This window comes from Perca fluviatilis, chromosome 10 (assembly GCF_010015445.1).
Source record: "Perca fluviatilis chromosome 10, GENO_Pfluv_1.0, whole genome shotgun sequence".
NCBI lineage: Eukaryota > Metazoa > Chordata > Actinopteri > Perciformes > Percidae > Perca > Perca fluviatilis.
In genome coordinates this window covers 27775379-27790231 of record NC_053121.1, presented here as the reverse complement: position 1 = coordinate 27790231, position 14853 = coordinate 27775379, and the positions used below count along the sequence as shown (strand labels likewise).

At 40.5% G+C, this 14853-nt stretch overlaps 1 protein-coding gene and 1 non-coding gene across 4 annotated transcripts; both read left to right on the top strand.

Annotated features, from left to right (window-relative positions):
• Positions 1–20: 20 nt before the first annotated feature.
• On the top strand, positions 21–10100 carry aurkb (aurora kinase B). 3 transcript variants are annotated; one of them, XM_039813202.1, is made up of 10 exons: positions 21–478; positions 605–680; positions 5939–5977; positions 6193–6274; positions 6357–6402; positions 6527–6715; positions 7144–7282; positions 7507–7655; positions 7805–7979; positions 9501–10100. In XM_039813202.1, the coding sequence occupies exons 1-10, from the start codon at positions 375–377 to the stop codon at positions 9672–9674; spliced, it is 1173 nt and encodes a 390-aa protein (XP_039669136.1). In that variant the 5' UTR covers positions 21–374; the 3' UTR covers positions 9675–10100. The 3 variants fall into 3 exon arrangements, with proteins under 3 accessions (XP_039669136.1, XP_039669135.1, XP_039669137.1); XM_039813203.1 differs by lacking the exons at positions 21–478; positions 605–680 and adding an exon at positions 4751–4880; XM_039813201.1 differs by lacking the exons at positions 5939–5977; positions 6193–6274; positions 6357–6402; ... (3 more) ...; positions 7805–7979; positions 9501–10100 and adding an exon at positions 1907–4195.
• A 917-nt stretch (positions 10101–11017) lies between these two features.
• On the top strand, positions 11018–11099 carry trnal-aag. Its single transcript has one exon. It is a non-coding gene; the product is annotated as a tRNA-Leu (tRNA).
• The last annotated feature ends 3754 nt before the right edge of the window (positions 11100–14853 follow it).

Here is a 14853-nt window from a genome sequence, read left to right as displayed (position 1 = left end):
CGCTCACGGGAACGTGCACAGTTCCTGCTCTGCCGCCCAGAGAGTGCTGAAATTCTTTCGGTAACCGCAGGGCGGCAGGAACCGCTAATATATTTACGCTTTGCTTTTGTGGGAAACGCTTTTGTGCTCTACTGTCATACATTGGCGGTGTTTACAGAAAGCAAAACTGCTTTTAACCGAGACACGCTATGTTGAGTATAAAGATGCATATTTGATTTAATCGGCAAACTGCCGCTCGGTCCCATTGACCATTAACAGTCAATGGGTCCTACAGTCAATAGGCTGCTGTTTCCTGGGGATTGCTGATGTAGGCGCAACCTGTGTGCATCGGGATATCAGTCCGTGTCCGAGGGTTAAATAGTTCTGTTTACAAAATGGATGAATTTAAAGCCTGTAACATGCTGGACTACTTTCCAGAAAACATTTTAATTGATGTGTTGTCGTATTTGAGCGTGCGAGAGCTCGTCAGAGCCGGAAGGTAAGGGGAATTTCACTTTACTGACTGTATTTTACCAGTTATTCGTCTTGTGGAACTCAGCTTAGCCTTTGTTGTTACTCACGTCACATGAGGAAGTTATTTGTTGTATTTTACGGTGTTTTTCAGAGTGTGTAAGAGATGGAAACGCCTTGTCAAAGACCAAAGACTGTGGAGATTTGTCGATCTGACAGCATGGAAAGGGGTAAGAACTGGTGGTATGGCTACACGCTTTTTCTTTTAATTGATCCTTTCATACAGTTTGTAACGCTAGTGTTTATTTTATTTGGGGGACATAGCCACAGCATGTAATCTGATTAAACAGCCCCTCAACACATACGATTGCTAATACATGGAAATCATATGTACCATTAACCCCAAAAGCAATGACTTTACGTGGTAAAGTTTGGCGATACAGAAGAAAGGCTGAGGGTCTATGAACTAAAAGCCAAGTCAGGAAACTTGTCATCAGGATCTCAGGGTTAAACTTTGACAGTCGCATCAAAGTAATGACTGAATGCTACAATCTTGAAAACATAGAAGAAACAAAGGAGTAATGTCCAACATATTCATTTCTTAGGTCTTTAGAAAAAAATCTTTTAGTTCATTAAAAATGCTGCTGCTAATATGGCCTTTTTTCAGGCTTTTGAGACAAAGTAAGCAAACTTATGTGCATCAGGAATTGATCTTGATGTGATCATCCATACACTAATATCTGCAGGTTTTGTGGAGCCATTTAATTGAAAATTATCTTAGTATGTACAATACAAGAGCCTCTCGAAGAATGAAGACTACTGAACACATTAACTCCAATACTCTGCACTGGCTTCCAGTGTTTCATATAATAAAAGTTAAAGTTCTGATACATAAAATGCATCTCTAAATGTCTTTACCATATGAAACCACTTGGCCTCTCAGGTCATCTGGTATCAGTCTGCTGACTGTTCCCAGAGTCCAGTATAAACATGCAGAAGCAGCATTTAGTTACTTTGCTCCACAGAGCTGGAACAAATTTCCAGAAGAAACTGAATTTGACTATAGATAGAAGAAAAACTTTGATGTTCTCCACCACCTTTGACTGAACCTTTAGCACTCGTCATTATGCACCTTGCACACCTTTACCTATCTTCTATTATTTCTCTAATTCATCTTTTGAATTTCTTTTTAAACGGTTTATAACATTTTAATTTAAATGTCAATGTTTTATGCTGCATTTCCTTTTCAATAATTTCAATGAATTTTGTGAAGTACTTTGAATGGCCCTTTGTGTATTAAATGTGCTTCTCTGTCCATAAGCCCCTGTTGAAGTAAATGCTTTTACATGGTTTACATTGGTTCTGTATATCTATGCAATAACTGACAGAAATAATTTTTCTTCTGACCCCTCATCCCCCAACACACACATGTCATGGACTGTCCATTGTGTGTTAGGTGACATCCCGCACACTTTGGCTCCTGCTACGTCAGTACCTAGGTTGTGGACTAAGGTGCCTACGATTACGCGGTTTGCTGCTTTCTGCCCGAGGAGGCACCTTTCTCTCTGAGTCTTGGCTCAAAGCTTTGTCTACAAAGTGCCCTCGCCTGAGTAAGCTCTATCTTCTGCACGCAGACCTGCGAAGCCTGCCTAGTTGCCAGCTCCTACCTCCATCTTTGCAGGTGTTGGAGCTGCGTGGGTGTGAGCTGCCTCGTGAATTTTTCAACCAGACTCTTACTTCACCTGCTTGTTCCCAAGAAAGATCTGAAGCCACATCCAGTGTTGGTGCTCAACAGCAAGGAAGGGATCGGAAAGGAAAAGGCCTTGGCTCTCCATCAGGGATTGGTATTGGGAGGTTAGTTCTTAACAACGTGCCCTCTTTCACGGACCAGCATCTGCAGAGTCTGACATCATGGGAGAGGCTCAGTCGTTTGGAACTGCGTGACACCTTTCGTGTGACGGCTAACGGGCTCAGGAGCAGTGCTGCTAAGGACGGCGTCTGTGGTGTGGAAGGGCTTTCCAGGCTAAAGTTTCTGGAAATAGGCATCACTGGGCGGCAAGGCTACCAGTTACAGATGGCCTCTCTGGGGCTGGGGGCAGGATGGCTCGGACTGGAGGAACTGAGTCTTGGGGGTAAGGAGGTGGGGCCAGGTTTGCTCTGTGCCAGCCGGCTGAAGGACCTGAAGTGTCTGTGCCTATGGGCCTGCACGCTTAGCGAGATGCAGATAGTACGGAGTTGCAGGATGCTTCGTGGGCTCCGCCAGCTGGAGTTTTTGGACGTAATCTTCCAGCCTCGGCAGTGTCCACCAGTAGTGGAGGGGGAGGGTGGTGGTGCTGGTGGTGGAGAAGAGCAGGACAACGAGGAAGCTGCAGGTGGAGATAACAGCAATGATGAGAACAAGACACTAGACATGAACGATCCCATTCCAAGTTTGCGTCGCTCACTGGCTGTCCTGCTGCCATCCTGCACACTAGTTTTCACCAACTGCTCTGTTCAGATCAATGCAGACTAAATGAGGTCTCTACTACTGCTGTATACAAGTGGCCAATATAGATACAATTCTTTCACACAGGCTGGCATATGTAATTTATTGAAGCATTATGGGTATAATGAATGACTTATGTTTTTATTTTTGTGTCATGTTTATGACTATGCCCAGCGCACATGGGCTCATAGGATATCTCAAATTCTCTGGAGCCAGCTCTAGATATTAATCAGATATTCAGACCATGTCATAAATATTTTTTTAACTGCCAACTTCAATAACCAGAGGAGGAAACCCAGTTGTCAACTGTGCAAAAGATCTTTGGCTTCTAGATAAGAGAAATGTTACATATGATTCAGGGCCATACTTTTGGTTAATATGTATATGTCTTTCATTTTGGTTTTGAAAGGATATTTTCAAATCATTTTTCATCAAACTTGAATAAAATGTTACTTTAAAAGTGCTATATATTGTGCTATAGTACTTTTTTTTTTTTTTTTTAATTGAAAATCAAATGATAAAGTAACCAGACAGGAATGCCTGTTGGCCAATTCAGCTAATTTAAAAAAAAATACCTAACAAATTAAGATACTTCATCACATTGATGAAAAAAAAATAATCTTGCCACAAAGCAGTCTTGCCTCCTTGATTTGCAACTTTGCTTCAGAGAACCCCTAAATGTTATAGTTAGAGCTACAGCATTATAAACAGTTTGGACGGTAGATACATTTATGGCTCAAGGTAAATCAGTAGACAGTCTCACTTCCAAATTCATTGATCATATTTGGTCAAAAGTAAACATACTCTTTAAACACAATACTGTGTTAAACAATATAGGCAACTGTCACTGTGTAAAGACACAAGCAGGTGCTAGCTACAAAGGCAGAGAACTGAAGCATGCTGCTGGCAATGATCCACCTGTTTCCTGTTCCTTAACTGCTTTTCAACAATGTATATATCATGAAATATATCTGATACAAGCAAGTGTTTGGTATTGGTGTTGCAGAAAAACAGCATAACATATTTAAAGTAGTCTTTATCAAGTCCCAATTCTCCCTTACTTTCCCATTTTTTTCCTGTACGATCTTTAGAAATTATAAAATCAGAAATGGTAAACGTAAATGTCAGTAGTAAAAACATGGAAGATCTGTGTCATTGACATGAATTGTGTTGCATTGTTGCAAACCAACCATTATCATTTTAACCTTCTTTAGAATTATAAATGAAAAATTGTTTTCAATAAACCTATTTCGAACATTACATCATTAAGTATAATTTGTCTTTTTTGTATCGTATTAGTTAATTAATTATTAATTGCATCATTCTCTAAAGAACTTCATAAAAAGGTCTTTGTTGCTTGTGACTGACTTCTCATGAAATCAAGTGGTTGATCAACAAGCCTGCCCATATCAACTTAACTCATTATAACACAACTAACAATATTTCACAATAATAGTTGTTAGTTGCAGTTCTAGATATTGGCAATTAAAACAACCTCTCAACACCACAACAGGAAGCAGAGACAAAGGGGTCATGGAGGTGGAGCTAATATTTGAGTGAGACTCTAGGGACCTGTCTGATGTTCTAAAGGGCTTTTAAAAAGTTCATGACATCACGGGTATAGCCATATTCATTTTAGGAAACGTAAATGGAGATATGATTAAGTTAATTTGACCATAAAACAACAGTAATGTACCTAAAACACAGTTGACAAAATAGATAAGAAATGAGGGCGGGCCGACATCTGACTAACGTCGGTGTACACCAATCACACGTTTTCTCTTGCAACAATCCCGGCCAATGGGCGCCCTCTGTGTGTAGCACCCCGACCAATCGCGTTCGTCAAGGGTAGCATTTTGAAAACGTTGGCGGCCGAAGAAGTTCAAAATAACGCTGGGCTTTCTTTACTAAAACGTTCTAACTACACTTTGTCACTACGATGCAGGTAACTTTTGTTTGTTAAATCAATGATAGATAAATAAGACTGAGCAGATGAGTGCAACGAACGATTCATATACGCGCAAGTTATAATGCTTAAGTACGACAAAGAGTTTGACGTTAGCGTTGGGTTTGGTAGCTACGTTAACAGATACCCTCCTAAGCTAACTTAGCATGACACCACGTTGTTTTGTGTTGAAAAGAATAACAAGCAGTATATAACGTACTTTCACAATGAATTATATAAATTAGCAGGTGTTGTTTAAACTGAATTACGTTGGCTAGGTATTCCCTGCACCAACATGAGGCAAGGGGGCCAATGGTAACGTTAGCCTAACGTCAAGTTACCCAAACAGTGGCCTACTGAACCTTTTTATCATTTTTGAAAGGAGTTACGTTAACGTTGTAAGCTAAACGTACTAACTGAGCCCACCGGAAGCACTTGAAACTAACTAGATAATATGTTACAAGTCTGTAACTGAAAACATAACAATCATTGAGCGTTAAAGCATGGTTTATTTAGTAAAACATTGAACTACAACGACACACTTTGCACAATATGGTGCTGAAAATGTACACTGAAATAACGTTACCAGACCAGAAGGAGCACTTGTACAGTCTAATGCCATCCAGTTCACAACAAGGCAGATCATATAATTTATGTTGCCACTGTTTATTTAATGTAACGTTATACATCTTTGATTCGTAGTCTATGGAAGATATTTTGCGGTATTGTTGTAGATTGTACTAAAATATGTTTACTGTATTTTCTCAAAGGTGGGCACTGCTGACTCAACTTTGAGTCATCATTCTGGCCTATTAAAGGTGGCACAGAAATTGAGCAAAGCAGCTGCACCAAAAAGAAAAGAAATGTGGGCCATGCCATATTGATTTATTTCAGGATGAATTGGTGCAAACTTACTTTAACCTCCTGCTTGCTGACTGTGCATTCTTTAAAAATGGTCTAAAATACCAAATACAACTCAAAGCTAGAAAAGCCACTGACAAGTAAAGACACATAAGCATAAATGTATGTTAATGTGAGGTGTATGTATTTATTTACAGAATAAGGAAAATTATGAGCCCAGGGGTTTCCAACGACCGGTAAGCTCTAATATTTGTAAAAAGATGTGTTAATTTGCCTGCTGTGTTTTAAGCAACATTTGATCACAAGCAATTGTACTACCACTGACAAATCTGAATGCCAGCATTGGCTGATGTGTATAAAAAAAATATTGGAAACTATTATGACTGGAGACAAAAAAAACCAATAAATAAAAATGTGTTTCTAATTCTGTGTGTTTGCTTCTACGTATTAGTTAGTAACACCAAGCATGGTGGCAGGTCCACAGCGTGTTCAGGTGAAGCCACGAACAGAGATGGACAAAAATGCCATCACAGGTAACATTACCCTCCTCACGCACAGAAAACAGCCTGACACCTAAAGAAATGTGCCTGTTTTTGATTATATTATATTTTTCAGGCCCTGGGAGAGAGTGTGTAGGCTCGTCCTCCAGTGCAGCCTCAAAGTAAGGATGTTCTCTAGTACTTCTCAAGTTGTTCGTAGCCAGTTCTGTTTTTTTGTTTTTGTTTTTTTTTAGAGGTTTCATACATCTAAGTGATTAACATATCTGTCTTTATAATTTGCATCAGAAAAATCTCCATCGATGACTTTGACATCGGTCGACCACTAGGGAAGGGCAAATTTGGTAATGTCTACCTTGCGAGGGTGAAGAAGCTGCAGACCATCGTGGCGCTGAAGGTGTTGTTCAAGTCACAGATGGAGAAGGAGGGTGTGGAGCATCAACTCAGGAGGGAGATTGAGATTCAGGCACATCTCAAGTGAGTATCCTGAAGAACATTTTCATAAATAATATATTGGCCTTCCTCAAACTAACCATAGAGTAACCAAGGAGTACTTGATAGCCTTACTTCTGGGCAAAATGTCCCTGAGTGCAACTTCTTGGTCTAACTTCCCTTCAGGCTATTTGCTACCATCTACTGACGATTACAGGAACACTTATCAAATGCTTACAATCATTATTTGTAGGTAAGATGTGCTGTGAGTTACATGAAAACAGTACTTAATTTCTCTATTGGCTAACTAGGTGCATTTTCCACAAACTTGTCGTTTTGCTTATCAAGTAGATCCCATAACAAATTAATTCTACTTCTGTTTACTCAATTTTAACAGGCTTGATTTAAATACCTTTCACTTTGTGTTAAAAAGTTTAAAGGCTGCTTCAAAACATAATCTGTTTTGTCCTTAGGCACCCCAACATTTTGCGCTTCTACAATTATTTCCATGACCGAAAGAGGGTCTTCCTGGTGCTTGAGTACGCCCCACGTGGTGAAATGTACAAGGAGCTACAAAGATGTGGAAGATTTGATGAACAGCGTACTGCCACGGTAAGAGTTGTTGCTGCTTTTTTGTGCTGTTTTTGTCAGTGAAACTAATTTGTAAGTTGTTGGAGGGTAATTAGCAAATTTTCACTGTATCCGGTTTTCAAAATAGCCGTTAGACCACTGGACTTGATTACATCTACAATCTTGTTTTAATTCCCTTGAATACTTGATTTAAACTCTTGTTAAAGTCTTGTTGTGATCCAATGCCAACCTCTCTACATTTCCAGTACATGGAGGAGATATCCGATGCACTGATGTATTGCCATGAGAAGAAAGTGATTCATCGTGACATCAAGCCGGAGAATCTGCTGCTTGGCTATCGTGGAGAGCTGAAAATTGCCGATTTTGGTTGGTCCGTCCATGCACCTTCTCTAAGGTGAGGAACCACAGTGCCATTTAGTTTTTATGTCAGCGCACCATGGTTCTGTCAGACACTGCTCAATACCGCTGTATCATTTCACATGAATCTGCTTGTTGCTGCTTCTCTGCTTTCCCTGCTCACCTCGTTGTTTTAAACCCATCCAGACGTCGTACAATGTGCGGGACACTGGACTACCTCCCTCCAGAGATGATCGAGGGGCACACTCACAGTGAGAAGGTGGACCTGTGGTGCATCGGGGTCCTCTGCTACGAATGCTTGGTTGGCAACCCCCCTTTTGAAACTGCCAGCCATTCAGAAACATACAAAAGAATTATGAAGGTTGGTGTTGGGTGTCTGATATATCCAATTGGACAAATATGAATGTAATGTAAGCTCTTCCAAAGGAAAGTTTGGCAGAAACATCTGACAGAATCCACTTTCATTCAAACAAAGTGGTTTGCGTCTGAATGCAGGGGTCCGTTTCAGAAAGCAGGTTTAGTGAAAACTGAGTTTAACAATGAGATGAGGGAAACTGGGTTTTCTGTTTCAGAAAGAGAGGTAACTTTACCTCAGTCAGTTACTACGGTAACTGAGCCTGTGTACCGAACCTGGTCGGGAGGAAGTTTTGTTCAAGAAACCTCGAGTTTCTCTCAGTCTCCTCCCTCTGACACCAGCCCAGCCTGCTGACACATCCCTCTTTCATTTCCTCATTCATTCAGTCTGTATCAGGCGCATTTTAGCGCAGTTTATGTGCATGAATTTAAAAAAAAGTAGTAGTAGTAGTTTTTTTTTTTTTTATATATATCAAAATGTGGCATTTCCTTTTGTCGACGTTCCCATTGATGAAGAAGCTTTATTACTTCAGATTGGGATTAGTAGGCCTAGTACTTTTTCGCCCGCAGTATTGCACCTAAATGAAATAGATTATAGGTTCAATATCATTTCACCAGTAATATTAGGCTATACTTATGATTAAATATGATATACACTATATTGGAATATACGCATTTACTCTAGCACCAATTTTCTCCCACGCAAATTCTCTCTTGCTTTTTTTTTTTTAACGAAATACATGGTCAAACTCGCTGTATGTGCGCATGAGTATTTCCGCCGACCTGTTTGTTTGTGGTTGTTACCATGGTGATTGAACCAATTCATATCCGCTGTTCTGAAACTGAAAACTCACTTTCCCATCTCAGGGTAAATCAACTCAGAGATCAGGGTTAGACTCGGAGTTTGTTAAACCCCGTTCCTGAAACGGGCCCCTGGTGTTTCTTTGTCTGTTGTAGCAATGTTATCATTATGTTAGAAATGATGGCCAAAATTAGACCCAATTGGCAACAGACTGGAACAATCCTTTTAAATTAACCAAATGCAAAATAACAGTAAATGGGCAATGTTGAGCTTATCCTGTTGGTCCACATCTGTTCTGTTGAATCATAATCTTGTCTATGATGAACTGATGATCAGTTAATCATTTAAACCCATTTGGTCTTCGGGGTATTTTTATCTGGGCATTATTATTTTTCTCTGATTTCAGAAAACTTTTTTTTTTTTTTGAAAATAAGTGTTTTAATCCGTGAACCCTGTAGAATACCTTTTTCAATATGCAACTGGCTGGTATTGGAAAATAATTGTTTAAAATTCATCAATGAGTACATCCCAAGGTATTTAAACATCTAAAGGTTAACTTTAAGGTTGTGCATCCCTAATACAATAGACACACAACCACATTGTGCCTTAAATTTTCTGCAACAGCAGAAAATATTCTTCTGAGGAAGGTCTTAATCAATGTCATAGTTTCTACTGCACCAGTCATTGTTCAGATTTAATTAACAAATGCTATTTTACTGTTTGCAGGTGGATTTAAAGTTCCCTAAAAACGTCTCAGCCGGTGCACAGGACCTGATCAGCAAGCTACTTCGCCATAGTCCTATTGATCGTCTCTCACTACAGAGTGTCATTGATCACCCATGGGTGCGCGCCAACTCCCGCAGAGTCCTACCCCCCATCTGCCCCACCAAGAAATCCTGAGTCCACCTGGCCTGCCACCGAGGGTGTTTATCTGTCCTTCACAAGTGACTCTGGGCCAGCATGTTTTGGTTTCACTGCCATGGGCTTCAAACTGCCGTTATTCTGGCACATTTTATGATGGGTATAAATGCATACCCACTTTTTTTTTTATATTGTACAGTGTGATGTCATTATCTATGTCTAGTATGTTGCCTAGAGGTGTGTTGTGTTTTTATTGTCCTTTCTTCTCTGAAACCTTTTTAAATGAACACAGCTCAATTTTGAATTTCTGTATCTGACAACAGTGTTGACACCAAAGTACTACTGTTAGACTGATTAAAGCTGACTATATTCTCAAATAGTTTAAAATGAGGTGTTTGGGGTGGAAAGCATGTTTTATTTTGCCTCAAGCTATACTTTAAATTTCTAATAAATATTATACAATGATTTGTGGCCCTTTTTTAATGAATAATTGATTATGTAAATGTGGCCACATTGCAAATCTCAACAATATATCATAACATAAGATTAGTACATATTGGTAATAACTTTGGGAAGTTAAGAAATACACTCAGTTAACAGTTTATAATAGAATCTATGACAGTTTATTAGGTACGCCTAGCTAAAACTACTGCAGTTGATTAAAACTCCACCCTGCAATAAGTCCTAAGTTTTTATAAAGTTATATTCAGTTGAAACTGTTTTACAAAGTTTTTGATTCAATTCAATTTGGTGGCGTTTTTAATATTGTCAACCTCAATCAGGGTAGACTAAATATTCAGTTTAAAGAAAATGATCTTCATGAAGGTAGAATTTTTTTTACAGTGCTGTTGCATTGAGCCAGGGGCACATTCAATCTCAAAACTGTGTGCACTGTTTTGCTACGGTTTCCGTGTTGAACGACATATTTTCCTCGGAACGGTGTGCAACTAGCCTAGACATCTAGACGCACCCTAGTGGCAGCAAATTTATTTTGCAGCCAGGGGCCTGGCTTGTCAGGCTAGTGTGCAACGGCTTTGAGATATGTTTTTTTTTTCTCGTTTGGTGGGTGTCTCGTTTATACCAAAGAACTTCTAGTTTATACTGTGTCACAAGTGATACCCACCCAATCAGCAATGTCTGTAAACTCGTGGTAATACAAAGGCAGAGCGCTTGCGCACACAACAGGGTGTTAAACGCACCCCGTTTCAGTTTAAAAAAAACATGTTGCTACTTTTTGTCGGGGCTGAACCATAGACTGTTAATATGTACAGTCAATGGGCTGAACGTGGCCCAGGTGTACGTCAACAAAACGGAAGTGAATGTAATATAAATATGACATGTGTATAGGATACAAATAAGTCCTTAACCATCGTTGTCTCTACGGTAGCGTGGCCGAGCGGTCTAAGGCGCTGGATTAAGGCTCCAGTCTCTTCGGGGGCGCGGGTTCGAATCCCGCCGCTGCCATAACTTTTGTCTTCTCTTTCTCAAATCAGCCGTCTAATTGAACGATTTGAACCTATTTTATACAGACGGATTTCAGATGGCATGTGGGGTCGGTGAAATTCTGAAAGGTTTTATGAAGCCGTTAAGCGTCTGTAACAACATAAATCATAGTAACGTTAAGACTTATTAGTTAGGTTTGGAAGTTTGTAATGTGATCTAATGTTAATGTTAGTTAAATTAATCAAAAACAATTTACACCGAATAACTTGATACCGTGTCAAGGGAGTGGAGACGAGAACGTGTGGATGTTTCTTGCTGCATTTAAACCGCTAGATGTCGCCACATGACCATAAAGTTACATGGAGTCAGTCAACCCAAATATCAACGAGGGTGAATCATTCTGTCTCATGTCAAGAATGTCTTTCCTGCGGTCACTGTTTTTAATTTCTTTAGCGATGGACCTTGCACACAGTACCGCCAGAAGGGGAACCTTTATCTATTCACCTCTCTCCTCCACAAAAACAGATTCCAATCTGGGACGTGGACTTTTTTTGAGGCCAGACACGGGAAAGGGGCGTCAAATGGGGTTGGAGGTGTTGTAAAGAGGTGTGCGGATCGCTTGGCGACATCAAAAGTGCAATGGATCTGTTTGAGGCCTTGGTGCACACAGACACCACTCTTAAACTGTTCTTTATAAGTGAAGTGTATATTGACAGGGCAATGAAGAACATGGTAGACGGCATCCCCCAAGTCCCATCCGCTATGAGGATACACCAGGTGGCCACTACCTCTCCTGGGGAGATGGTGTACCGGGATGTGAGCTGCATGTGCACTGTAGACAAGATTCTACAGTGCACATGCTATAACACCAAGGCCTTCAGCTTTGCCACACCAAGCTCACCACCAACAGCAGAAGAAACTGAATGGGGTCCAGAAGTGATAGAAAAGTGGTGTGTAATAAAATATGACGGAGACCTCTACCCAGGCATCATAGGCTACTGCCATTGATGAAGTTCAGGTACAAGTTAGATGCATGCAGCGTGTAGGAGTGAACCGCCATATGGCCCACTAGAGAGGACATGATCTGGTACGTATTTGAGCACGTCATTCAATTCATTCCACCTCCTCAGCCTGTAACCAACCGTCACCATGAGATCCAAAAATACATTTGGGCAAAGCTTGCGGAGTATAAACATTAATGTGTGTGTGTGTGTGTGTGTGTCTGTGTGTGTGTTAGGCTATTATTAAATGAAATTAATGTTAAATGAAATTTCGATGAATTTTAAATGAAATTTCGATGAATTGTTAATCGAAATTTCGAAGAATTTTAAAGGAATTGTTAAATAATTTCTTTTTACATTGAATATTTTTATTGAATTAAAATATGTTTGGACTATATCAGTTATTACATTAAAAAAGATGTTTCAACTATATCAGTTGTTGGTCATATTTTAATAAATTAGGTTATTATTAGGGCTGCATGATTATGGCCAAAATGATAATAACGATTATTTTGATCAATATTGAGATCACGATTATTTGTTGATTTAAACAAAACAAATTTTATTGTCACATAGGCTAATTATAACTGCTTTTACATCCATATTGTGCTACATTCCTCCTTTATTGAAGGATACTGTGAATGAGTATGCCATTTCAGCTGTTGTGCGACCGCTTTCCACACATGCATGTTTGCCGTAAGGTATCTACCTGACGAAATAGCAACGCGGATTTCATTGGCTCATTACACTGCTACTTACATGTCTGCGTTGCGCTCTGATGCTCCGAAACCCACATTAGAGGCAACATAAACATCGCTGCATGTCACGCTAGTAAACACTAATAACACGTTACACAGCAGGTAGCGTTAGCCTACCGTTAGCTACCATAAACACTAATAACACGTTACACAGCAGGTAACGTTAGCCTACTGTTAGCCACAGTAGTAACTGGATTAAACACAGCTAAAATGCTGACAGCTAAACGGTGTAGTGTGACTGTATTTCCAACAACGGGACGTCAAACAGTCTGCTGCTAAAGCTATTAGCTAACAGACACAAACTAGCACTATGGTCATTGCTGTTGTCTGAAAAACAAAACCAACAGGACATAATGTTGCGTTTACTGGTAAACTGGTAAACATTGTGTCCGGCTTATGATGACCGACTGCTACCTGTTGTGGAATTTTCCTCCCGTTACTCTGTCCTCTGTGACTGTCTACATCTAGCTAGAAACTAAGCTGTGCGGTGCAGGCAGGGAACAGCTCTGATTGGCTCACAGAGGCACGTGATCAGACAGTGGTTTATGGAGCGCTAGAGTGGCTTTGCAAAAACTTTGATAAGGAGCGTTCTATGACTCATTTTAAATATCGCTCGATCACGCAAATTTGATCGTGGGAAGCCAAAATCGAGATTGTGATTAAAATTCGATTAATTGTGCAGCCCTAGTTATTATTATATTATATCGGCTGAACATGACCATGTTAGTCTCATAACATTAACATTAACATTAAATAATAATAATAATTCCAAATAGGAATACTTACCAAATTTAAAGGTGCAATATGTAATATTGTATGTCAGCTGGCAGCTAGCGGTTAAAATAGTTACTGCACTACCAATTCAAAATACTGGAGAGTCGTTTCCCCCGCCCCCTCCTGCCCAGACCTAATAATATACAGTCTATGGCCCAGACTCGAAGTTCACGGGGGTTGCCAGGCTGAGACCGCAGCATTCACAACAATGTTGCTAGACGCTTTTCTCACATAGCCAGACATTACTCCACAGCACAGCAGAGTAGCTAACGTTAGATGCTAGTCTCACATAGCCAGACATTACTCCACAGCACAGCGGAGTAGCTGACGTTAGATGCTAGCTATATTGACAGTCATAAAAGCCCGTGCTCACGCGGAGCTCTGTAAAGCAACTGACAGACACACTTTTTCGGCTTAAAATTACAGTATGAACCGCTAAAAACACAACAGCCTCACCGACCCTCCACCGCCAGTCAGGCACACTTCCTCGGCTTAGAATTACAATAGCGACACGCTAAAAATACCACCACCATGCCGACTGAACAGCGGTCTCATGGCAGTTCGTGTAAATGTGACGTTATTTTAATTTATTGATACGTGTTCACGGAGACGTTTTTCGGTTTTTACGCGCGGACAACACGAATCGGCCGCCCTCCCTCCCGGCCCTGGCGCTCGCTCCGGGCTCCGGGCTATGGAACTTCTTTTGGCCGCCTCCAGCGTCCTTTCCCCGAGAAAATAACGTGACATTTAGACGTAAAAAACGAGAAAAACGTCTCCGTGAACACGTATCAATAGATTACGAATAACGTTGATATTTACACGAACTGCCGTGAGACCTGGGGCCTGTTTCACAAAAGCAGAATATATAAATCCAGGATAACTGATAAAGCGAGGCTTGACCTAGTCTAATCTGTGCATCCTGGCTTGGTGTGTTTCACGAAGGCCAAGCCAGGCTGAGGAGGAGCGACTAGGTTGAGCCAGGCTGAAGTAATTCAGATAGATGCGCGTCCACGGCTTTCCTCAAAAGACCCGCAAGGTCGATCACAGATTTACTGATGCCAAAATGGAGAAATACGCATTGTACATACTTTATACAGAGTGAGCAGCAGCTTCTTGTGGAAGTATGACGACGTGAAACACATTATTTGTTTAAAAAGAAAAGAAACACGGCCGCTGTAATGAAACAGCGAGAGAAAGCGAGGCAGATGATCACGGACCGACTGAATGCGTAATTGTAGCCTA

Bases quoted from the DNA above. Each gene is read 5' to 3' on its own strand.
- aurkb (XM_039813201.1), top strand. From the start codon at position 375: ATGGATGAATTTAAAGCCTGTAACATGCTGGACTACTTTCCAGAAAAC. The intron at 479-604 runs GTAAGGGGAATT...GGTGTTTTTCAG, and splicing joins GAGCTCGTCAGAGCCGGAAG to AGTGTGTAAGAGATGGAAAC. The intron at 681-1,906 runs GTAAGAACTGGT...ATTGTGTGTTAG, and splicing joins ATCTGACAGCATGGAAAGGG to GTGACATCCCGCACACTTTG.